The 26,603-nt window shown below is 38.3% G+C and overlaps 1 protein-coding gene and 1 long non-coding RNA gene across 15 annotated transcripts in view; one reads left to right on the forward strand and one right to left on the reverse strand.

The window, feature by feature from the left end:
• LOC138688025 (uncharacterized) overlaps positions 1–12,522 on the forward strand; it is a 47,753-nt gene extending 35,231 nt beyond the window's left edge. For both annotated transcript variants that reach the window (XR_011327061.1, XR_011327062.1), the window contains 2 exons: positions 72–321; positions 12,397–12,522. This is a non-coding gene — a long non-coding RNA (uncharacterized lncRNA). The remainder of the gene's footprint in view (positions 1–71; positions 322–12,396) is intronic.
• Positions 5,170–26,603, reverse strand: part of TCF12 (transcription factor 12) — a 174,979-nt gene continuing 153,545 nt past the window's right edge. For 6 of the 13 annotated variants that reach the window (XM_069798136.1, XM_069798134.1, XM_069798135.1 and 3 more), the window contains 8 exons: positions 24,296–24,369; positions 23,299–23,370; positions 22,373–22,579; positions 15,053–15,167; positions 14,061–14,232; positions 12,516–12,748; positions 9,143–9,296; positions 5,170–7,459 (listed from right to left, as the gene is read on the reverse strand). In XM_069798136.1, coding sequence (XP_069654237.1) covers positions 9,154–9,296; positions 12,516–12,748; positions 14,061–14,232; positions 15,053–15,167; positions 22,373–22,579; positions 23,299–23,370; positions 24,296–24,369 — 1,016 coding nt within the window. In that variant the 3' untranslated portion in view covers positions 5,170–7,459; positions 9,143–9,153. The remainder of the gene's footprint in view (positions 7,460–9,142; positions 9,297–12,515; positions 12,749–14,060; positions 14,233–15,052; positions 15,168–22,372; positions 22,580–23,298; positions 23,371–24,295; positions 24,370–26,603) is intronic. The other 7 variants (XM_069798142.1, XM_069798147.1, XM_069798140.1 and 4 more) reach the window with 5 other exon arrangements.

The following is a 26,603-nucleotide window of genomic DNA, read 5'->3' on the forward strand; positions in this document are numbered from 1 at the left end:
TAAGCATATGTTCAGTATAGGCTTATTAGATTTGCACTGAATGAGACTTCCCATGTAATTACTCCTTCCAGCCCTCAAGGTGAGTGTAATGCTGCATGCCAGAACTGAGAAGGACTTGCTCTCTGTTCTCCTGTCCCTGCTGCCCTCATCTGCATGCTGAGGAGGAAGAGTCAGCTGCTGCTTTACCTAAATGAGGCAGCCCCAACACAGGGCCTGGAAGGAACAGAAGCCAGCATGCATCCAGCTGGAAGGGAAGAGAAGGACCAGACCTAGCGCTGTAAGCCTGGGGGGACAAATCCTCAAGGATGGGCAAGGGGCCAGGTAAGAAGTGGCACGGGTAAGGGATGCTGGGAGGGACCTAGCATTGTTGAATCTCACCATTGCTCTTCACGCTGGAGCAGTAAACCTGCACCATGCCAATCATTCCATTAGCTCATTAGCAGAAGCATGTACCTGGAAATTAGAAGTTTTAAGCTTGCTTACAACACATACAATTTGGTGACTGTATCTCATGCAACAGAAACTGGGGGTGGGGTGGGGCAGGGCAGGGACAAGGGAGGAAGGAAGACCTATGGAAGCACGTGCAGACCGCTCAGTTTATATGGCCTTCCAGTTGAGAAGTCAACAGTCATAGAAACAGTAGAGGTAACCAGTGTGTGGTTGTGGTTATTTTTCATCAGTTATCCTGGATATGCAAAATAGCCATCCCAGAAAAACAGACAGTGAAGCTTAACAGACATGTCATTTTTTGTTTCATTCACAGAAATCTGTATTTATATCCAAAAAACTTTATAATGAGAGCTTTAGTGACACATTTGTTATACTTCTATGTAACAGGATAATGCTGACCAGATGCCTACAGATAAGGACAGGCACTAATTTATATTGGGTTACTACCATCATATTCTGTAGGCTGTCACTTTTTTTCATTTTTAGCATTCTTGCTGTCTTGTTGTACTTGCATTTTATGATGCTCACATTTACTATTCTTGCATGCTAGGAAAGGAATGAGTATTTAAATTCTTTATTACACTTTCAGCTATTAATTAGCCATGTAAACAAATTAAATGGACATTTAATTAAATGTTACCCTTTTAAAAGGGTAAACTGGAAGCACAGCCCATCGACTTAAAATCAATATTGCGTGCATTTATCTTAATTAGTCAGGTAGTGTTAGTGATTAACGTACTTTAGCTGTTATATTCATAATCAGATACATTAGCATTTATGTCTTTGTAGCATACAGGTCAATTAAGATGTGAGCTCTCTTCTGCTAGGTACTGTACAAACAGAACTTGAAGTGTTATCTGCGAGACATTTCCTTTCTTTGTCACTTTTAAAAGAAAATATTGCAATACCCTCTTCAGCTTTTGCAGGTGTGAACTGACCATTCTGATGACAATGCAAATCATGATCCAAAAATTTCCCCTGCCCTATCATTTTATATTTAGATGTAGGAGATTTCTCTCCTATAGAGCGAGTTTTCAGTATTTTGAGATGTGGAATTTTTGTTCTAGCACATCGAGGTTCTAGGCTGAGTGAATGAGCCTGATACAGTAACTATCAAGCCCGCAAATGCCCCAAAGAACTCATCTGATTTTGAAAGCAGTTATTTCAGCAGTCAGAGAAAATAATTTCGGAGTAGTCTGGAGCATCTAATCTGTTTGTGCAGCAAACAATTGGCTGTTTGGTGTCTTTCCAACAAACACACAAACTAGGGCTAGTGATTAATTCTGCTTCTGTGCTAAGCTAATGCTTCTGATACAGTTCATCTCTGCTCCTTTATGGGTGCTGGGGAGTAAAATGCAGAGCGATACTGTGCTCCTCAGACATCTCATTCTACAGATGAGTTTATAACCTCATGTTTGGAGAACTTATTTTTTATAATAATTGCTACAGACTCATTCATGTTCATGAAATTTCTTTAGCGATATTTGAATATAAAAGACTAACCTTCTACAATTCCATCACAACTATTTCTTTTTCCTTTTTGCATCCTGGATAGAGAGGATGTACATTTAATGCAACATCATGTGTCAGAACTTCCATAAGCATAAGGAATCACTTACATTTACTTGTATATAAATAAGTAATCTTGCAAACTAGTAAATCAGGCTGTTCTGGCATTTCCAAGAATCTTCCTTAGCCATTAAAATACAGTGAAGGAGGACACAAAAAAAGCCTCAGCACAAGTAAGAAACTAGGGCCAAAAATCCACATTACCAAATTAGCAAGACACTGTTGTGTTCATTTTATACAAGAATTTAGTGTCATGTCAATTTACTTTGAATAATTTCCTCTTGGATTTTTTTTAAAAAGCTGCATTCTTGAGTTTTCCAAAATAAATATAACTTAGTAGTTATTCAGAGCTTTGATGGAAAGAGATAGCTCCAGCTATAGGATCTGCATAGGTTGCTCATGCTTTTCTGAAGTCCAGGACTACCGGGGTCTATGTCTAACACAGACTGAATTTCGAGTTATAGTGTAAATTGTGTTCTCATCTGTTCTATCAGTTGGCAGCAGTTACTGTTCTGACCGATATAGTTTATATTTAATTCCTTTTGTCTGTATACATTTAGGTGATACTGTTAAAAATACAGTGGATGTCTCCTGAAAATGAAACAGCCTTGGTATTCTTGTTTCTCTAGTTTACCTGAAATAACCCGAATTCCAAATATTTAGCTCAGCCACTGACTTTCTAACAGGTCTGCCCTCTGGGATCAGTTATGATCAACATTTTGAGAGAAATTTTTATCTCATGGTATTCGGTATAGTTTTTTTTAAAGACTTTTTTTTTTAATTGGTTTTTATTTAACAGATGTTGCTAATTGCATCAAAACATTTGAAAAGTCAGGATTAGGAGAAAATTGAAAGAGATTCTGTTTACAGCCCAGACAATTTGCAGTTTCAGAGCCTAAGGCATGGTCTGTGCAGTTTATGACCAATACAAACAATCCCAGGTGACTGCAATCAAACAGCTAAACTAGCTGAAGTCATACTGAACATGCACATGCAATTGCTTGCGGTATCAGTTGAACACTATATTCATGTCTTAACCAGGAAATAAACTCACAGTGTTTTGCAATGACATCCAGGCTGACAGTGAGATTAACTTCAGTAAAACGAATGATGGTTAAACAGTACAGAACACCCCCCATGAATGGCACCTGACTTACCTGCTCTTTGACAGCAGAGACCTGAAGGGAAGAGAAGAAAGGATTATAGTAGTCTCCTGTTAGCACCATTTTCCCACTTTCTGGGAAACTTTTCCCTCACTGCACTGGGCAGGTGAGCAGCAAGGAAGGCGGGAGCCAGGGCTGTGTCTCTCCCCAGGGATGCAACCCTCCATCCCTGGGTTAGTGATGCCCCCAACTAGGGCCGCCGCACTGTGGCTCTCAGCTCTGGCCACATCTTGTCTGCACAGAGTCAGGAAGGTGTCAGCTTGCTTTTCGTTCCTGTTGGGCCTTCTTGAACCCCCCTCTTGAAATGCTGCCAGGCTTTAAAATTGGGACAAATTATTTCTTCCTTTTACAGGACATTTTAGTATCTGCAGGTTAGGTATATTAGAAGCATAACATACTAGTGTTACAAACAAAAAGCAAAGTTTACCATCCAGTAGCTAGGTTGTCTGTTGCATTTTATTTTATTCTGCCATGATTTCCAGATGCGAACAGGGAAGGTGTTGATTAATTCTTGGGGAATGTCAACTCTTATATAAAGAACCCAGAATCTTCTTTGTAACAGCATCTACTCAGTGCTGGAGGAAAAAAGATTGAGTCCATTTTAGGCCTTTCCTAATGCTTTAGATTTACAGGAAAGCTTTCCTACAGTATTCCAAATGTGCATTCTAGCAGAACTGCATTTAACAAAGGTATCCCAACATGCATCTCTTCCACACACACACACACAAAAAGAGCAAATGGAGAAAAAAGAAGGAAATGTTAAAAAAAAAAAAAAGATGAAGGACTTGTGATCAGAAAGTATATGTAAACAGGAAATCAGAAGTATGGTAAAGGAAAGATGAGGAAGGGGAAAATGCCAGATTATCTTAGGTCTCATTCAGAAAAGAGGGGAGGAGCGATGATGGATGCTCGAAGGCTGGATTTAGAATTATTACTGGAGTAAGTTAGAATTGAGAATGTGTGCTGGGGAAGGCACCAGGGCACCTCTTCCACAGCTACTGCTAAAAACATACTAAAACACATACTTACATGGCAGAGTCTCACCTCCCATACTTGGCCAGACCCCATTAGAGATCTGCCTGCGGTAAAAGTGCTGGCACATTAGAAAACCTTGCCTGTATATGCATGCTGAGAAGTCTTTTACAATGTGAACTAGATCTCAACATAATCATTAGATTTTCTAAGGTTACAAAAGACAGTATCAAGACTTAGAAACTATGCAGTATACATCAGCCATACTGACTGACATACACCATGTTCAGTTAAACATCTTAACTTCATATATACAGTATCTCTATTTGCTTTTGTTTTTTATGTGCTTTTCCCAAGGATACTTCTTTAGAGAATAGTTGAAAAAAATTCAAGCTTCTACAAAGTCTGCTTGTTACTTGAGGTTTTTGGCTTAAACAGTTGTGGACTAGGAATTGCATGAAGATACACTGTCTGTGTATGCCTTGGACATTGTACACTTCCATTTCTTTTGTTTGCACTTGCAGAAAGAAAAATTGTGGAAAATATTTTCAAGCCTAAGCTATGCTTTTTTTCCCCTCTTTTTTCATAAAACCTATGTAGATGCATCAATCAATTCAGAAGTAACTCAGCACTGAACTTCAATGCACAAAAGGGCCTTAGATCTTAGAAACCTATCTTAAGGACAGGCAAAGTAAGGGAACAAGCTGTAGCAGGAGGCATGTGCCTACGGGATCAGTTTCTGCTCCCAGTTTGCTATTTGCCTGCACAGTCCACTTTCTGTGCAGCAGCAAACGCAGGTTAGGTACTGCTCCTCCTCAGTTCACTGGGAATTTCTGTATTGGCTTCACAGGGAGTAGTAACAAGACCTCTTGTGCCTGCAACTTCTGCTGTGTACCTTGAGAATTTATGTTAGGTTTTATTCAGATAAAGGCAGAAGCTGGTTTTGCTGGTGGTTTTCAAGGAACACATTACCTATGAGGAGAGAGAAATTTAAAAAACTCACTGATTTACCATGTTAAAAAAAGATGGCACATTTATTGCTACATAAATGTTATATACATAGTGTTTTCTGTTACATTGACAGAAATTTTTTTGAACTTCTTGCTGCTGGTTGGAAAGGTTTATCAGCAATACCTTGAAATTTGACACAGGGTACAAATCTGCAATAAACCAACAATGGAAACTGGAGAACAAGATGAGAAGCAATTCATCTCGGACAATTAGCTCTTACAATACTCCATAGGTACTACACGGTATGCTAGAACCCTACTATGGTCTTACAATGCTATTGTAAATTTCTGATATTAATGAACAGGTTATGGTAAATAACCCTACATTTTTACTACCTAATATAGTAAAATAAAGTAAGAAACTTTTTACTGAAAACTTTTTCGATTTCAAAAATCTAGAAAGAGTAATATTTAGAATTCAAGAAATTTTCTTACAAGATTATTGTATAAAAGACTAGCTACAGTGAAAAATAAGCCAAATGTTTTTTTCTTTCTATTTTATGAAGGAAAGCTTCTGGGCATACTGCAAAGTCTAATATAGCCAAAAAGACAACAAGCTTAGAAGGAAAAAGGCCAGGCAGTGGCACGTGATCACTTTCACACGTCATAAGCAACAAATTTGTTTAGCTGATAAACACTGAAATGAAGAACAAGGCCACAGATATAATCAGGTGTTATTTGATGACATATGCAAATTAAAGTAATAGAAATGAGTCCACTAATTCCACAAACTGTTTTGTTAGGAACCATCCAAAACATGAGCTTAAATTCATTAGTTTATTTTAACAATCCATCTTTTGTTCTTTCAAATGAAATGATTTCATAAAAATTACTGTTTTGTTCCTGTTTTGTGTGTGAACCAATTGCCAGTGATGAAAGATGCACTATATAAACAATGGCTCAGACAACCTTGGCTTAGGAAATTTCCTCCCATGGTCATTGCAGTGGAAGACAGTTTCCATGGAAGTTCAAAGGGACTTTAACCATTTCAACACGTCTGTGACAAAGGAATACTTATGGACACTGTTCTGGTGGAGAAACATTTAAAGGTTTAATGCTAATATGGCTTGGAAGGGGGTCATTTGTTTGCATTTGATTCACACTATTTTTTTTCTCCACTGACAAGCCATACAAAAATGACACGATAATTAATGTATACAGTAAGGAAAAATTGGTGACCATTGCTCTTATATTCCATTATGTAAGTAAGCCCACCTTACTGGTGGTTATATCATCACACTACCTGCCACGGTGAATTTAGGGTTTCACTATTCACCAAAATTACAGCCTGAAAAAAATCTCCTTTGTATTTTAATGCATTTTGTGCTTACGTACAGCTAACACTTTACATGTACTATATGTAGTACTTACTGCTCGGAAAACAAAGCAACTCTAACAAAGTAGATTCTCCCCACCCAATTTACACTTCACGTTACAAGCTTTACTATGAAGCCTAGAAGCCTAAAAAGGTTTTGTTTATAATTAGAAAAAAAAAAAGTTTGAGGAAAGTCTGAGGGAAAATAAAAATCACTTTTTAAATCCAAGAAATGTTATGGTCACAGTATTGCTCCTGCCTGCAGCCTTCACGAGGCCTCTCACTGGCTTGAAGCATGGAGCTCAGTATGGAAGGATAACTATGACCATAACTGTTCAGATTACCAGAGACCAAAAATAACATAAAAAAAGCTATACCAAGGAATAGTTTCCTATTGCATGGAAAACACTAGTCATATGGCAAAAGGAGAGGAAAGGACAACAAAAGACTTTTCCTTTCCTTTTTTAAGACACTAATAGGTACGCTGGGAATGCTACGGGTCGACGGTTGTCACTGCTTTGTTCTCTGAATGTGAACAGCTTTAGTAAATGCTGGCATCCAGCTGAAACTTTATCAGCTTTTAACATGTTAACTTTTCCCTTTATATGTAGACCTTTACAGTTCCATAACAATAAATAAAATTTGTAGTTACAATGCATTTGTCAATTCAGTTTAGGCACAAGGCAACTTCCACAATGAGTGGAGAGATCACAACAGTCTCTGATTGTGCAGAAGCGACACACTGCTTGCAACAGAATGATATGTTCAGAGTATTTCACGGGCTGAAATTCTATCTGAAGATCTTGTATCTTCAATCCTGATGCAGGTGTTGACCAGTAGCTTTGATCATAAGATTGCATTTGGGTTTCTTGCTTCAAGTGTTTTCTCCGGTCAGGTTTGTGTCTTCATATAATGTTAGTTGTCTGTGTCCTTGTGAAGAAAGGTCACCTTCTGTGTATCCTACCAATAATTCTGGAATTCTGGAAAGAAATTTGGGGGAAGAAACAGCTATTAGGAAGAGAATCAGTAAGGAGCATATATCAACACTAGAGAACCGATTGAAACTGTGGCATTTTCAGTCAGTTAAGTGCAAAAGAAAATCACATTGAGAGGCCTTGAAATCCTTCTTCCCAGAGATACCCATATTGAATATGACATTGAACACTTCACTCTCAGGAGCATTCTATTTGGACTCCCTGGATGTGGGAGAAAGAATGATCTGCAAATCTCAGACCTTTGATCTGTGTTTGACTTTGTTCTCTAAAATAAGCAGGAGATAGTACTGAATTTAATCACTGGCTGTTGAAGGTACGCATTGCCGTATACCTAACGAGCCTGGACAGCCTTTTCATGTCTACATCACACTTTAGTCATCTTACAAAGTCATTACTATTAAAAAAGCAAAGATATGATAAACTTTTGAAAGTGGTTCATTGTATTAATATGGCAAGAACAGACCATGAAGTCTGCTGCAATTCAAGAGTTATCTGACAAGTTAGAAATAGCCTATTGCTCTGGTATGAAATAAAACAAATTAAAGAGATTCAAAGCACCTTGTTTTCCTAAAAAGAAAAACCATGTTTTTGAAGAAACATGTTTGTTTATGAAGAAAGAAGCTGTCTATAAGGGATGGTGAAAAAGTGCCAACTCAAATAAGGCTTCGTTTAAAAGCCATTTTGCTGCTTTCTAAGGAACACCAGGGAATAATAAACTTCCATGGGATACATTCTGGCAAGATGCATGCCTTTACCTTAAGCTAAAATAGAAGCAAAACAGTCTATATACACAACAAGAACAAACCTCCCAAAACATAAAATTTAGTAGTTATGGATTAAAGTAAGGGCATTGAACCCAATCTCTTACTCTTTTTTAAAGTTGCAACAGTTCTACTGTTTTAAGAGACACAGAATACTCAGAATTTTTTCTTCCCCAAATCAAGTTTTTCTCAGTTATTTAAAAAACCCAACTAACCAACAACACATAATCAAACCAAAAGACTCAAACTCCTGTAAGGCCTCCCCATCATCATGTTTTAAATGAACTGTTGCGTACTGGACTACATGGGGCTTTTGGAAACACTGATGTATCTTGCAAAGCTGAAAACATTACTTTTTAAATCTTAACTATCTTCACTAATACAGATTGTGACTTAAGATAGTTAGCAATCTCTGTTGGGCAAACGATATGAGTTAGAATGACTGGCCTTAAGCCAGACAGCAAATCTCTTGGAGATGAGAAGTCTCTCTAAGTGTTTGTATCAGCACTGAGAAACAATACATGGATTTTTAAATGAACTAATGTGATATTTAGACCATTTAAAGATGTATAATTCATCTCTATTATGCTTGGCTTATCTAGCAAGCTGTTAACTATTCCTCTGATGTCATGCCAAGAAGGCCACCTGAGCCAAGAGATGTAGCCATTGGCAACAACGCATGGAAATGAAGAGACTGTAACGACAATTTCTTGGGGTTTTGTTTTATTATAAAACTGAACAAAGCTGCATGCTTTTGCTTATGCTCAGAGATATGAAAATACTTAGCAGCATAAGGAAGTTTGGTGCTAGCAGCAGCTCAGTAACTAAGATCAAACATATCTAGATCTCCTGAATTTTAGCCAATAAAAAGCAGAAAGAGCCATTCCCCTCTAGACAAGAGGCGTACCTGGCTGGTGTTCACATATGACCCATAGGGTTGGTAGTTTCACTCAGGCCCGGGTGGCTTCCTGGGTGTGGTGTTGGCGGCTCTGCCGATACGGCAGAAACTTTTTCTTCTTCCCTTCTCTTAAGGCAGGCTGCTTTAGGGTTTAGGTTTCGTTCTGTAACGGAAAGGGATTACACTGATACACCAGAGGGAATATCGACACATTAACCACTGTAGTCAAGACAGCTATGCAGACGAGCACTACTGCAAATCCTACCAGGCATCTCCTAAACTGGTATTTAAAAAAAAAAAAAGAACAAAAACACCAAACCCAAAAAACCAAACCCAAAAAACCCCATACCAACAAACTTTACTAGCTGCCTAGACAGACCTTCAAAAACCTTTAAAACAAGTGCCTCTCTTGTCACCACAAGTTGCTAAAGGGCAAAATAAGAACTGCCTGCAATCTACAATATAAACCAGAGATTTCTGTGTTTTGTTGGTATGCTGAAGTCTTACCAACCTTACTGACATCACACTAGTTTTAGTAATGTTACTGCTTCTTTCTTCACCTTAAGTATTAGCCTGCTGTTAGAACAGGGGAGGTAGAATGTCCTAAGTCCATAGTTTTCTTCACACCCTCAAGTCTGTGAAATCATCTTGTGCCCATCTCAGTTAAATCGAACAAAAATGATGACAGTCACACAGAGCAGAAGGATCCCCCCCCCCCCAACCTATTTCCTCTCACATTAAAGTCATTACTTTGTAAGAGCCAGCTGTGGACTAGCTATCAAGATATTTCCATCAGTATGTTTCCACTTCCCCAATTAGCTTTAATAGATGGAGATTTGGATCTAGTTTTCAAATAATGACAGTTTCTAAAAGTCAACTGTTTCTGTTCTTCAAAATGGCTTTTCACGAATCAAAATATAAAAGATGTAAAACGCAATGGCCAGAAAGACACACAAAAAGTGTGTAATACATTTTACCAGCACATGTTGAATTTAATCAACATTTGGAGGTATTTTTCTAGCTGTCAGTGAATTCTGTTTTGCAGTTTAAGATTGCAGATACAATTTTAACTGTTAGAGGAGACTGCCAAAACTGAGCAGACAGCACAAGCCCTTCTCTTGCACTGCACAGGTGCCCCTCTAGTAATTACAGTTTGCTGACCCCTCTGCATTTTACAAGGGGTAGAAGCTAGCTAATCTGATAGAGGCAATTTTGGATGGACTTGCTAATTCTGCTTTCACCCAAGTCATTATCAACAGCCTCCTAATGCATTTCCAAAGGATGAGCACTCCCAAAGAGTCTACTGGAAAAAAAAAAACACCTGCTAACTTTTCTTAATCACAGTTTCTTTGTTTAAATGTGGCTTGCCTTGAAGCTTTAAAGATTTAATTATGTGGTAACTTTGAGAGGAAGTTAATTTACAGTGACTTAGGAAACAGAGATAAAAATGCTAGCCTACAGTTAGAGCTTAAAATCTGGAATGTTTCATTCTGAATAGCATCAATCACAAAATGAGAAGCTGCACTGCCAGCAGAGAGGGGAAATTGTTTATGCCATTACGTAATGCACTGATGAAAGCTCCGCCGGGTGCCACAGAAAGCTCCGGTCACTCACTTCAGGAACAGAACAGGTGCAAAGAAAGACGGGCGAGAGGAAATGGGGAACACAGCCTCTCACAAGAGGAACGGTGTGCTTGCGATAAGCTTCCTCACATGTACAGAGAGTGAAAGGTGAGATGTAAACGTGAGGAGGGAAAAGCTCTCAATTTACACTACCTGTAGAATAGGTCCAATTTAACTGTAAGTACATTGAAAGGAAGATTTCTACCAGAGACATAAGGTTCAGAAGCAACCTCTGACCAAGGCAAAAGCGATTTTACTAATTTTCACACAGAGTTTTCTGTGGATTACAGAATCTGTGAGAGCGAAGAGATGGACTTAATGGTTTTTAAACATTAAAAACTATGCTTGATGAATGTTATTCTGACTTATTCATAATATTCAACCTTATCTTCCAGACTATGGCAAACATTTTCAGACCAAAACAATTCCCAAGATCAAAGTCAGAAATGCTAAAATAGGGCTTTACCATGGCACTAGTTGGGGGTCTCATCTGCAGAGTAACTTGTTCTCTATATGCCTTGGAAGAACTCTGACTGGAGACAGTGCGTTTATTAAAAACTGGGTCAGTAAAACCGCCTGAAAACAGCATCTCATCCTTACTACAAAGTACATAAACTTGTGTTATTTGCTTCGTCACTTTCAATAAGCTTTTGATCTCCTGTGCAAAATGCAAGCCACAAATTAGGAAATGGAGATGAAAACACAGTATACAAAAATAAAACATTAGCATCATTCAGTGACATCAGTGATTCAAAGATGTAGCATTAAGCGAATATGACCACTGACATCACCTATGACTGAAAGACTTTTCCAGTCACTTGATGCACTTCCAGCAGTGAGACACCAAGGAAGATGGTTATTCACTAGCCCAAAACAGCAAAACATGGGGATGCTCATCCATTTAAGTGCCAGCAGCATAGAGTAGACTATTTTAGTTGGAAGGGACCTACAATGATCATCTAGTCCAACTGCCTGACCAATTCAGGGCTGACCAAAAATTAAAAGCAAGGTGCCTCGGAACTTTAACATGTCTTTGACACAAGTTTAAAGGGAGGTTAAAAGTCAGCTGTAGCTTCACCAACACATGAGAATGGAACAGCTGAAGAACTAAACATGATTCCTAGAACTATCTTTCCTTAAGACAGTGAACTGCACAAAGAATTCCTTCTCCACCTACCCATAGGCCTATTATTTCCTTCCTGGAAAAATTTAAAGGAATCAGGGACAGAAAATACATGCAAAACCAGCCCTGATTCAATTAAAGTAGAAGAAGGTTTCCTCCCTCTTCCCCAGTACATGTTAAATGCAAAAACCTAAGTAAACGCAGTTAAATTCACTACATTTTAATATTTCAATTATGTGGCGTTCATCTTAAGACAGATCTCATTTTTGCTAAAGCTTCTGTACTACTAAGCGTGTGCTTGGTACAACTTAAAGCAAGGTGTGTCAATATTTTAATTAAGCAATTTACCTTGAAGTAAATTTTACCTATGAAAACATAAGTGAAGAGATGGCTAATTGCACAGGAAAAAAAAAAAGAAATCAAAGTATAAACCTCACCCCCACCTTCTCCCCCCCTCCACCTTACTTTTTTTTAAAGTAAATCTTTGCTTCTCCTAAAGAACTTCAACATCGTTACAGAACAGCAAACGTACTTTTAGTAACTGGTGCATCTAGTTGTGAAGATTTCAAGAGACCAACACTGTTCCATGAAAAAAGCTACCACGCAAACTGCCACGGCATGATGACGGGCTACTAACCTCTCACTTGCTGCTCTAGACTGAGGATGACTGCCACAGCCTGGTGAAGAATAAGCAGTTTTGTCTGTGGTTTTTCACTCTTCAGATGAAGCTGACACATACGGCCAAGTTCTTTAAATGCCTCATTAATATCTCGTACACGCAAACGCTCTCTAGCATTATTTGCCATTCTCCTCTCCTTTTCTCTTTCTATTTTCTGCTCTGGGTTTAAATCCTCATCTTCATTAGTACTGCTGCAAGAAAGTATAAATAAAAGTACATTGAAATATCACCAGTATTTTCAAACAAGTGATCCTGCTACTGGTTCAAAATTTTCAGTTGATGAAATTAAACTTCTTCACACTTAATCCATTTCATATTGAAGTATATTTAGATAAGCATTGATATCTTAACACTTTCTAAGTATTCAAGGTAATTCTTGCTGTTCCTGCCTTTTCCTGAAAATAAACATTAAATGGTTTCTGCCTGAAGAATATCTACAGATTATTGTCTACAGATGGTAAACATCTCTAGTAAAAGTGGCGGCAACACGCTGCCCCTTGAAGCCAAAGCCGTACCCAAACTACCACTTCACTCAATTACTGACAAATGTTCCAAATAGATAAAGAGGTATCTCAGCCATCTTGTCAGGTGAAGAATATATCATTTTCAACAAATAGTTTTTGCTAGTTTCCAATATATCAACTTATATAAAAAGGCATTCAAGTAATTTTCAATTTCACATGCTTATTAAAAAGTTTTAGTTTTCTTAAGGACCTTACTGGCCAATTTTAGAACTGTTTTTTCTTCTAATACCCAGTGTAGACCTAAACATTTATATTTAGAATTCTTCTATCACTTCAAATGATTATATTAAGTTGCATAGCCTTTTTTTTTAATATAGGACTGTCCAATTCAGTCTAAAAGTGTGCAAAACCTCTGCTCTACTAAAATTAATACATTAAAATACCATTAGACACATGTGATGGTATAGAGTCTGCTGCCTGTAGTTGCAAAATTCTGATTGTTTACCATTACCTCAAATTTCAATGCTTGTATCAGGCCTGTCAGGCAGATCCATTTTACCCAGTGTCAGCTCCAGGTTTTTGTCCGTGGCTTGAGAGGGGACAAAGTGTTTAAAAAGGATATTTACCTATCATACTCACCCCAGCCTCCGGGTCATGAGGCTGCCACTCTCCATCACTAACTGGCTCACATTTAGAAGTGCAGCCCTTGCCAGGTACAAAGTATCACAAATCTCTATTCTCCCATCCTCTAAAGCTGGGCAGGGCCCTCTGCATCTTTCACTGCTTATACGTACAGGCAGATATTAGGCAAGGCACCAACGTAAGGCAATGCATACTTTTCAGGTGATTTTCCTAGAAAATCCTCTCTGTTGTATTTAAATAGATAGAAATACTGCAAACTATTTATCTATTTCAGCTGCCTATTAATATATGCACTGAGGTAACACAAAAGCCTTGAAATAAATGTATCAAACTTAAGGACAACATGCAACAGAGCATTAATGAAGCACAAATTCTCTAGGTCATGTCAGCAACCCACCTTGTTCTGCCTCTAGACGAGACCTTGATATCCTTCTGGGAGGACTCGTCATCTGATTTCATGTCATCCGATGAGGGAGGTTCATGTATATTTTCATCCTTCTCCTTATGTTCAGACTTGATTTCTGTTGGACCTATAGCCACAGACTGGCTCTGTAAGCCACCTGACAATGCTGCAAGCAACCAGAGATCAGTATGAGTATCACAGGAGTGAAACATTTATAAGAGAATCTCAAGCAGATATTGTTGATGGAAGGCCAGAGCTGAGCAGAAGTCTGGGAAGACAACAGGAGGAACTATACTCTGTAGAAACAAGAGGAATCCCGGTAACACTGCTGTACTTGGACATGTGTCATGGGTTGTAAAGGGATCGTAATTCATGGAGCAGCTTGATCGGTAACAGATTAATCTAAGAAAAACACTGTTATAGACAAAAGGACGTTTAGCAAAGTAAGGAAATTTGCGCCTCACGTCTGGGATGCAAATTTAAGGGCAGAGCTGCACTGACATCGAGGCCTGGGCTCAGGCCAGATGTACACCATATACCTCCATAAATGGTGCAAGCATGCTAACGAATAAGCTTACTTCTTTAGGCTAAAAACTGAGGGAACTGTAAACACCTGTGTGGAACAACTTCCTTTTATTGGCTAGCCTGAAATCTGGCCTCAGCTCACTCTGCAACCCTCCTGGCCAACTTGGAAGTGGCGGCAGTACTGCAAACGGCTTACGGTTCCTTAAGCCGGAAGAATGTGGCTGTAATGCAGAGCCTTCTGGTGAAACTATACTGGGACAAGTCTGAGACAGGGATGCCCTCAAAGTTTTTTCAGGAATCCCCAACAGTGGTGGTTTATAAGATTTATAATTAATTTTTATTTCTCAACATCATCTATGTCCTTATCACCTGTGTTGATGCAAGCTCACCAAGATCTACAGCCTTATTGGCTCTGGATTATTGCAGGCCCTGTTCAGCATTTAATATTGCTAGAAAGTTACCTCTGTAGCTTTCTTGTGTTTTATGATTAAGTTCTGTGCTCTGAGCAGAAACTGTACTGGGAAGAACCGAATGGTTGCTGTTGAGGCTGACACTTTCTTCCCGATGAGTCCCAACCTAAAGCAAAGCAAAGCAAACATTTTGATTAAAGATATGATTCAAAGAAGTAGTCCAAAAATAGGAGTTTAAAAGACTTAAAATATTTACTGGATTAGAGACCCAAGTTAAAGTTCTAGCTCAGTAAAAGATTTAGTTGAAAGATGCTGTTACACTAAACCATTTGATTATGCCATACTGGATTAAGCTGTGTTCCAAGCAGGGACCAACACCTGTTTGGAAGAATGCAGCAGCCTAGCAAAAAATATTTTCACTATTTTCCCACAGAACACTACAGAATTTTCTCCTTGATTTATACCTGAGGGATGTAAGATTTGATTAACCTTTGATTGCTTTAAAATACTACAGCTATCAACTCTAGTACTTATAACATTTTGATCCTTAAAAGAAAATGACAGGGAATAATAGTCTTCACCACATGGGAAAGGTGTGTGTACCGCCCTACACTCAGGTATACAGATACATACACGCATATATTTACAAAACGTACAAATAACATCTCCTCACTTCTTGTTTGCTGAAGCAGGATTAAGAAAGAACTGGATCTAATATAAAAATATTATTTTATTCACTTTAATAATTCTCTCTCATTTTTCTCCTTCCTTAGCTAAATACATTTAGCTTAGTCCCATTACAAAATCTTATCATACAAAAATAATCCAGGCATCTAACTATTCTTACCACCTCTCTCAGTATTTTCTAATCTGCTCCTTCATAATATATGATGATTAAATTTCTAAGCAGCAAGCATTGAGATGAAGAGTCTTTAAAAGATTCTAATTTTGCATAAACCTGAATTAATGATACTTATGTAAGATAGCTATGAGTGCGCATACCTAGCTTGAAGAGGCAAATTTGTTAAAAAACTGCTGCTCAATATTAAATACTGTTATCCATGCAAACCTCTATAAAAAAGGAATAGTCTTTTGTTTGAAAAAGAGGTAAAGACACACTGCCTGTATTTAAATAATTTGGAACGCAGACTATTTAAAGCTTTTGATTCCTAAAGACACAAAAGTCCTTTAAATATTTATAATATATGCAAGATAATACAATTAAACAGTTAAAAACTGAACAAAGATGAAGGATTCTACTATTATTTGTATAGTTACAAAAATTGGCTACAGATGAAGCTTTTTAATGGAACAGTAGCAAACATGTCAACTAGAAGATTAAGCCTTTAATTAAATAGGTTTATTGCCTGGAGTTACACATGAGAACCACTGTTTTTCAATAAATCCTTCAATCCTAGTAAACTGCTGAGCTTTGAATCCCTCTTGAGTAATTAATGCAGCTTTTACCTTTCATGTCTTAGTATGGGTTTTACCCAGAGAGAGATAAATACCCTTATGCAAGTTTATCCTTTGTTTAATATACACTCGTTCCTGTAAGCTAACACACAGGAACAAGAAAGGAAAGGGGGGACACCCCCCCCCCCCCAACCCACAACTAATATCAGGTCATTCCGGGCTGCTATTTGTATTTATTGTTCTGCAGAAAATCTCCTCTTGTATACTGCGGAATATCTATTGCTATTTAAATATATTTTATCTTCCCTTGTGTGTAATAGGCTTTGTTTGTGAGAAGTTCTACTATGGATACAGTCATCTTGGCTCTTGCGAGTGTCATGAATTCACTGGGAGTCAGGAGTGGAGCCTGTGTCTTTCGGCCTATGAGACAAAACTCTTTACAAGGGGAACATGAAACTCATTCTCCACACTGAACTTCCAAAAACGAGTCTTTCCCTAATTCTTCCCCACAGGTTGTGTGCTTTATTTTAGTCTTCTGGTCATGCTTAGTCCTAACACATGAGGGTGCTTTTATTCAAGCTACAGACTATTAATCATTTCAGGGCCAGGTTTGTTCCAAAACTCTACTTCTTAAAAAAGGCAAAAATTTCTTAAAGCTGTGTACAAACATAGCAGCTGCCAGAATGCTGGCAACTCTCAAATCTAGAGCTAATTTAGAAGTGATAGATTAGGAAGTCAGTTCTGATAAAGGTAGAAACTAGATCAGAAATAAAAACTGAATTCAAGTCCATGTTCCAGTCCTTTGAAACAGGCTTACAAATTCAAAGCATACAATTTAAATTAACAAGATTTATGCAGAAATCTAAAGAGCTAAAATGTTACAAAACTGACCACAACTTGAATTTTTATCTCTGATCTATGATGGACTAGAAAATGCAAACGGGCAAACAAAAAAAGACCCCCAAACCAAAAGACTGGCTGAAAGTCACTGTATCCGATAGGAAGGGCAAGAGCTCCATTTCCTGTAAGCACAACTTAATCAGTGACTGCTTCAAGGTACCAAGTTGGATCTTTAGTATCTTAAACATCGAGTTGAGAAAATTTGGTTTGCTTTTCCTTCCCTCGACTCCCACTTCACAGAAAAACAGGCTCCCCCATCTGCATTTCAATGGAGCGCAACCTTGGGCTCCCTTTAAGTCTTCTGAAAGGCATTTCATACCATCAGCTCCACCGCCTTCAGAACAAACGAGCTTGAGACATGTCTTATTACTAGTATTTAGAAGCGACTCTCAGTCAGATCATTTCCTAGCGCTAAGGGTGGCCGGGGCAGACCGCGTCCAGCTCCCGGGGTGGTGACGACCTTGCAGCTCCACAGCTTCTCCTCGGGCTCTCTCTCGGGCGTCAGGGCACTCTTCGCTATAAACATCCCCGGTATAAACATACTGGTGAAATATCTGCGGAGCATTCGCAGAAGCGGTGCCGCCCGGCCCGGGCGGGGGCAGGAGCCGGCAGCCGGGGTCTGGACTATTTCAGCATAGTGACGTTAGCAGAACTCCCTTTGTAACCCGATTCCTCCCACAAATGTTTCTCTCTCGTTTCCCGGCCAATTCCGCTTCCCCGCTGCCCGCCCCCCCCTCCCCGGCCCGGGGCACCCGCCGCGGCGGCCGGGCGCGCCAGCTGCGCGGGGCGGGGCAGGGCGGGGCGGGGCGCGCTGCCCGTATTAGCATACAGCTGGGCACCCCCAAGGCCCCGCCCCCCGCCCCTTGGCCTCTCCCCCGGGACCCCGGGGCGGCTCTTGGGGTGCGCCTGGTGAAAAACCGGCCCGTTACAATGCCGGGGTTCCGCCAGCAACGACCCGCGGGGTCTCACTGTACCAGCAAACAAGCCTGGCGTTGATTCGTTCTCTCGTGGGCTCATTTAGCCTTGTTCCGATGGTCCCTCTTAGGTAAACCCTAAACACTCGGCAGGCACACAAAATGGAAGACGAGCGGAAAGCCTGGATTCTATCACACGCAGCATAGAACTAAGGTTTTCAGTTGCAGAGGCAAAACATTTCAGAAAAATCCAAGAAGCAATCAGCACAGACACCGTGTTTTTTAAAAACATACTTAAATCGCTCACCTTTGTGTATTTTCTCTACATAATGACAACCTAACACGTATTTAGGATTCTCAACAAATCAAACGAGTTACAGCTCAGTAGAATCCCAGTTTGAGAAAGACTTTGTATGTAAGACTGTAAGTTGTTTTAATTCAACCACGTGAACTGTATTTATTTTTACACATTTCAAGAAAGACTTGCACACAGGACAACCTGCAGCCACACACAGACTTGCAACTTAAAAAAAAAAAGTGCAGAACTTATTCAGTTCAGTTGATTTAAGTGGTAACATTTGGGATCTGAAACCAGAAAACCAGTTAAGTATTTTTGACAACTAAATAAAAACTAGACAAATCATGGCAACTGATGACACACTGCTGCATGTAGGAGAACCGAGAGTGACACGTGGGGAAAGGACAACCTTTGTCCTGTTAACATTGGTTCTGCGTCTCACACTTCAGGTTGATTATTAATTTTGAACTCTTAGCAACAAAACCTTTTGAAAACTGGAAAGAAAAAAAGTATCAGTCTTTGTTCGTTATGTGCTATAGGACTTATCTAAGCATATTTAAAAATACATGCACTTTTCAAGCCATACTAGCTGGTCAGTTTGGCCATGGTCATTAACTAACTCATCTTAACTAAGGTAAGCATAATTCAGACAATGAAAAGGGCTTTGGAATCAAGATTTTTACACTTCAGGCAGCTCAAAGTTGTTCAGTGGGAACATAATCTCTGCAGAGAAATGCTAATACTGGAAGGGCTTTGAGCAAGAGCAGAGGTTGGTGTTGGCAAAGCAGCCTGAACTGCCCTTTCATGCTTTCATACTTAGAGCAGACACAGGGTAGAAAGAGGAAGATCACCGATTCTCTTAGATTCGTGTTATACCTGGAAAAAACCCTGTGACTTAAGGATTGAGTTTCATCCTTAACCGAGTTTCCAGGCCTTTTATTTATTTATTTTTAATCAATTCAGGCTGTTCTTTTCCCATTGTATTACAATGACAAATAAAAAGCAGCTTGAATAAGAACAAAAAGAGTATTACTTCTTAACTTTTCAATAATACATGAAATAAAATACAAATCAACTTCAAAGGCCACTTAGCAAATATTTGATGAGTTTGAGATATTAAAAATCTATTTGAATAAGTCTAATAGCCAGCCCAGTTAAAAAGAAAACAAGACCATTCAGAGTGAGCAGGAAATGAAGTCAACTAGAGTTTTAAAATAAATCTGGCTCAAAAATTAAGCAAATGTTAAAATAAACCCATGTCTGGTTACACTAATTACATAAAAAGGAGTTAAATTACTCATTTCCTAGCTCCTTCTGCCAAGATCATCTTCTTCAAGGGAAATTAAATTTAATTTTTTTTCTATTTTTTTTCCTAAAGAACAAAAATGTTTTGTATAAAGACAACCCATCCCACCCCCCCACCCCCCCCCAAGGAAGTTTCCTTTAGTGCTGAATCCCAATGACTATTTCTTTACCAAAAAAACCCTCTGAGCATGTCAAACCAAAATAGGGAAACACCCTTACCAATGCTGACATTTCTCACTACATTAGCCAATACTCATTATTTTCTTGAAATTTATTGGAGGTCCTCTAAAGTAAAGCAGCATTTAACACCTGAATGAGGTCTAGACCTTACAGTTCAGGTTGTGTGTCAAATTCTCTGCTCTCCTACATTTACTATTTTAGGAAAAACAAATAGTAAATAAGTATAGTTTGAAACTGATAGATACTGAATACCGTAAGAATTACACTTCATACTTGGGGGGCATTACTGAAATGCAGTCATCACTACTAAACCATTCAGTTTCCACTACAGCCAGCTCTTCACTGTATGTATTTCAGGACTCCATCCTAAGTCATGCTGAGTTCCTGCAATTGCAAACGATGTCAAAGGGCACTCTTTGGGGACTGGGCAAGGCCATGACAGGATGCCTTCTGTTGGAGCCAATTATTCTGATGTAACAAAATTAAGGTTAAGCCAAGAAATTCTTTAGTTGACTCGCTTTTCAAGCCAAAACTGATCTGCAAGCTTGTTTCACCCAGTGCGGATGAACTATAAAAGCAAATCTTTTTTTCATTTTCCTAATCGAAGTTTATTTCTAACAGACAGCGAGCATCCTTCAATCAAAACTACAGATCAATCAAGTATAGACTTGATGATAAATCAAGTCTGTATTACATTTAAGTTATACAACTACATCAAACTACAACAGACTGAGGAATCTTTATTCATTTTGGAGAGTAATTTTCCACTGTCACCTATTTTAATCAAAACTAAGTTGATAAAGTATTAATCACAGCTTAGTTTAAAAGAAACAGATTTTTATATACATTTTGGGACTATCTGTACTTGACTGTATCTGGCTTAACAGTATCGGAAGGTTCTACAAGTCAGAGAACAAGTTCGTAACTGCAGTTTCACTCACTTTACCCCACATCATTAAGACTTAGTGAAAAAAAGTTTTCTTTTATATGACGAAATGTCAGTCTACCCCAGAACACTGTAGAACTTTCCCTTTAACAACATTCTTCAAATATTAAATATGAAGCAGTATTAAGAAAAAATTCTGGAGAATTTATGCATCACTTCCTTCATTACTAAAAGTAACTGTGAACTTGTATAGAAACCTAAAACTGGATATGCATTTGGAAAGTACCCCCCCTTCTCCAAAAGCCCCCAAACACACGCAACTTACAGAAAGTAACCAGTTCTTTTTGATGTTTACTGCAGTGGTTCTGAAATTAATATAAATGGATGTGTGACGTGCGAATGGGAGAGCCTGGAACTAATTCTGTTTTATAGAAAAAAAACCCTTCAGCAATTGGGGTACCTAATTATTTTGATGATAGGTGAAATTTTGCCTTGATCACACAGTACCCAGCTGTGAATCTGTTTTATAACAGAAAATTTCACAGCATGTAACTGGTCTTTAAAATTACGCTGTAAACATGCAAACACATGGCACCACTAAAATAAGCATGCTTTAAAAAGCTCTTTTTCCTTTAAGCATTTTTGAGAAGGGAGGAATAAAAAGGAAGAGAAAGGGAAGTAAGCAATGCTACAAATAGATTTCGTTTGCTGTATAATGCTTTTAACATATTTCCGATCTATGAAAAGCTCAACTACATTTTTTCAGAACAGTTCACATTTTTAAAGAAACTAAAAGAGATGGATTGAATTATTTCACTTTTCTTGGGGATTAATCTAAAAGTTGTTTCCTCTTCATTGTTACTTACACTACAGCTGTGCTTAAACTCCTTTTCATTTAGAAAAAAAAGTTTAAATTTTGAGCCTGCGCACACTATGGTTCCACATTCCAACAGCTTCCTCCCAGTCCTCTGCCAGCATCTGCTATTGAAGACTAGTTCCAATTTACAATAAACAGCTTTTCCAGACCAGAACACTTGAAATTTAGTCCTTCTTGACTGCTTTTCCCATTCAATCTCCCTATTCACCATTTCAAGGAGAAAACTGTTCTGCCAATTATTACACATCTGGAAAAAATGCATGTATAAGCTGAAATGCTCTCAGCAGAAAGTTTCAGCTTTCTGCATATGGTCACAGCAGGATTTTATGGGCCACTGACCGGGCCAAAGTCTAAGTTTTCCCATCATTCTCCTCCCCCTCATTTCTGCCCACTCCCACTCCAACCCTCTACTTGGAAACCCAGAGCAGGTGCAAGCCGTCTGCCATCTTTTCCTCCACAAGAATCCACAGAAGTTTCTTCCTGATAAATATTAGTCTTACAGTCCAGTTTTAACTCAATAAGCTCTATGATAATTTAAATACATCAGCTGTAATTGCTTTGCATAAGTATATACATCTTTAAAAAATAGCATTACCATTGATGCTTGTCTGTTGCTTGTTACAAGGCTAGATGCTCCATAATTTGAGTTCAGGCTTCCAATTGGCCCATTGTGGGATGGTCCCAGTAAACTATGGATATCTCCATGGCCACCTGATAGGCTTGTTGAAGGCCCCACAGCATGATTTCGTAGTACATGAATGGCATCATCGAGTCTGTCCAAGCGATCCTCCATTCGAGACTGCTGTTGGGATTTAAGAGGGACAGTAACGGCCATTACTGAATAAATCTGTGGACTCATTATGCCATAACAGTTTCTACCTCGGAGATATTAAAGATAGAAGATGAAATGCGGTATCAAAAGACTCTGAAAGCACCTTACCAGCACTACAAACAAACAGGAAAAAGCAAAGATATCTGGAGATATTGCTCGAGATAGCATTCGTTCCACAAATAGGTGGCAGCTTTTAAAGTGAAGCTTATTATAAGGTTAATGTTACTCAGCTTCTATTACATGGCATGAAAAAGAAAAAAGGAAGTGCTACAAAATAAGCTATCTAATACAGGATGAGAAAGAATGATTATAAAATCAGCCTCACCACGCTGGTAACAATTAAGAGAGGCTGTGGCTTTTTGAGCACCTGCATTACCAAAAAAACTGGACAAAACTTTAAGTTATCATTTTCTAAAATGGGTCTTTAAACAGATTAGGTATTTCAGAAATAAAAGCAAGTTCTGTATGTTACTGCAGAAAAGTCTGTCTTAAAATTACTGTCATTTAAAAAAAAAGACCAAAAAAACCCCAAAGCAAAACCAATTCTGACATTGCAGCTCTCTAGAAACTGACTTAGCAGAATGCTGGAGTCAAAAGATGGGTCATATGCTAATTTAAGTTTTTAATGGGAAATCTGAAGGAAGCATTAATTGAAACAGAAAAAGGCACCATCTAAAGTGAAATAGTACCTCACAGACATCCTTTAAGAAGGACATTGCATCTTGCAAATGCTCGTGAAGTTGCTGTTCAACTCGATTTTTCTGGCAAAGTCAAGACAGAACAGGAAGCAAAGCACAGGTTAAGATTAATTCAAAAAAGAGGTGAGGAAACAGCTGATGTGCTTGTCAGCAATAAATTGTTAGTCAAGTTAATGCAACAGAGATCTGATTATATTAAGATAAGAAAAGGCTAATATTTAACACTGCAGTTATGTTAGGATTCTAAGATGTACGTATCGATTATATTTAATTGCAAAAATACTGAAGAAAAGAAAACTGATTTAGCTTATATTTATTCTTGTTAGCCAGAAAAAAAAAGAAATTACATCCGGGGAAACTAGAAATATTAACAAGTAATCAAAACATTCCCTCAAATTTTTCCCCTTTCCTTCCCAATGCTGGATCAGAAATTTAAGAATGAAGTCAGTAAATCCTCTGCTGAATCTTCAAAAGAAGAAAATTTACAATGCTGTAGATTATTTCCTGTGTGTTTTTCTGTAAAATGTTTCATTAATTACTAAAAGAACATTCCTCAATAACCAATAGTAATTACAAATAAAATATATTAGTACTTTAATGACAGTGTAATGAAAACAAGCCCGAGAGACTACCATTTCAGGGAGAGAGGGGGAAGGACAAGTAAATACGAAGGCATGAAGTCTTTATCTTTTCTCCAGACTGAACTTTAGATAAGAATTAGCTATGGATTTGTGAAAAGGTACCAGAATCTCATAACAGCGCTTTAGCACCAGCTGTCCTCAAGCACAGAAGCCTGATGCCCAAGGAACAGATGGTGAAAGACACACCCTGCACGTCTTATATTGTTCAACTGAACAGGCCATTTGTTAGCAAAGAATTCATTTGTAATGCTATCCTACTGTTTCCTTTAATGATATGCAGGATTTATACAAAACCAAGCCTTCAACTCTTAAGTAAAAAGTACTATGTTGCTTTCAACAATTCTTACCAAGGAGTGTAGAGAGTTTTCATAGTTTGGAGATGAGGGGGCTTGTCCTCCACTCCTAGACCACTGACTGGCACCTGTCAAAATTGTCTAGGTTAACGCACGAATTTATGCAGCATAAGGGGGAAGCAGAGACACAATATATTTCTCAACATAATTAAAATCAATATATTCTGCTTAAAGGTAAGCTAACATATGGGTATACAAAGGAGGACAAATTCCTTCATTCTGCCTTATTGAGGGATAATTTTTATATCCTAGCATCTACAGAGTTAGACACATTATTGATGACAAAGCAGTGACATCTTCAAAGTACTTCAACATAAAAAAGTGGACTAAACACACACACACTGTATCTGAAATACCTGCCTTCTGCCAGTGTCACGATAAAAAGATTACTGAATTCTTTCTTCTTCATATTACATTCAATATATGTAGACATATCTTTAATATTGTCAAAATATACAACAAAAGTATTTAAAGAAAAATAGATACTGAATTAAGGATAACTGGAAAACCATTTTTGTAACACTGCTCTACTAAACAAGAAAACCTGAAACTAGATCTAAAAGCTTTCTTTATCTTGTCTAGTTCTACACTATACCATTTTAGGTTATAATGCATTCCAAGTTTAGAAGAGTAAAAATACACCCAAGTTATTCGCATTGCTTATTTCAAATATATTTAAGGTAGATTGGCAGCTAAAGAATCACTGACTGTGCAACAACTTGACAGTTATATCCATGTTACCTATACACTGCAAATTCAAATACATATCCATTCTAACCTGACATAAATATACCTAATTACCATGTAAAATTTAAAAATAATTAAATGTGAAATGCAATAACTAATAAAGCGGTACTTTTAAAACAAAGCCTGAAGTAGTACAACATGTATTTTTCTCACCAACTAATAATGCATCTTTTATAAAGATACTACATGAAATTCTATGGCCATTAGAGACAGCTTCCTTTCAGCCATACAAATGTAATAATAAAGCAATTACATTAATAAATTATGGACATACAATCCAAAGCAGCTCATTAAAGGAAGAGCCTGTGGGCTTGTTCTTCCAATAACAGCCAGAGCTGTACGTCTGGAAAACTGGGAAAAGGTTTAATAACATTACAGTTCCTTTGTTCAGAAAGCTGCAAGTAGTTACCTTTTAAAGAAAGGGTTTTATTTAACAAAAAGAGTACAGCTTGCATAGCCATTAAAATACCTAAATATTTCCTTTCTAATTAGAAAAAAAAAAAAACAAACCATCTCCAATTTCATAAAAGCCCAGAGCTGCCATAACTGTGCTGGAATTCTCTTTTAAAATGTAACGACATCAGTGAGTAAGTTTATAATTACCAATTTTCACTTCACAGAGCTACTCTGGGTCTGGATCTGTAGTCTCCCTCTGCATGACTGTCATTCCTGAACTTGGGAATAATGCTTGGAGTCCCACTTATTTATGCAAAGCATTAATGAAACAACTTTAGAATATTTTAGCTCAGTGTAATGTTCCAATTTTTATCCAGTCAAAACTCCACGTTTAGAGACAAGACCAAAGTCAAGGCCTTAATGAGTGCTCACTACTAACAGGATTGAGTGTACTACTTCCTACAATAAAGCATCAGCTGAATATTAAGCAGAAAGGCAACCAGTTAAGAAAAGAAAGCAAACAGACTCAACACCTGGGCATCTAGTCTGATGAGTCTGGTATTTTTTTTAAATGGAAAAAGGTACTATTTCCTTAATGTAAGCCCAGAACAAACTCTGAGTAGGACTTCTCACAAAGGAAATGAAAAGGGGGGAGGGAATACTCAACTCCTCCTCTCAAACGGAACAACCCAACTCAGCAACCTGCAGTTTTTAATCACACCTCTAGTAATGCTAGAGCTCTTTCTGAGCGGTGGCGTACTCTGTCTCCATGTCTGCGCAGGTTGCCAGATGGCACTGATTTCCTGCTTTCCTCATTCCACTCCCCCTCCTAGAAGTTTGTGCATGAAATCCACCAATTATGTTAAAAAGCATCCTGGCACCACAAGCCCTGCAATTAACAACTGCAGCTTTTAGTGCAGCACCAACATAGCAGCATGAAAAAACAAATAAGCCAGGCAAGTGTTAGGATTTACAGGGGTCATCGATAGTAATCACTGTAGTATTGTTCTTACTCTCAGAGTCTCCCCAACACTAATCCTCTGGCTCCCCTTTCAAACACACGCATCAGAGTCAGCAGAGGGCTGGTTTTGCATCCTCAGAACCGACCGAATCCTATGAATACCTCTGATCCTGGGACAAGGATTCTTAAAATACCAAG

The sequence above is a fragment of the Haliaeetus albicilla genome, chromosome 12 (genome assembly GCF_947461875.1).
Source record: "Haliaeetus albicilla chromosome 12, bHalAlb1.1, whole genome shotgun sequence".
In the NCBI taxonomy this organism is placed as follows: Eukaryota; Metazoa; Chordata; class Aves; order Accipitriformes; family Accipitridae; genus Haliaeetus; species Haliaeetus albicilla.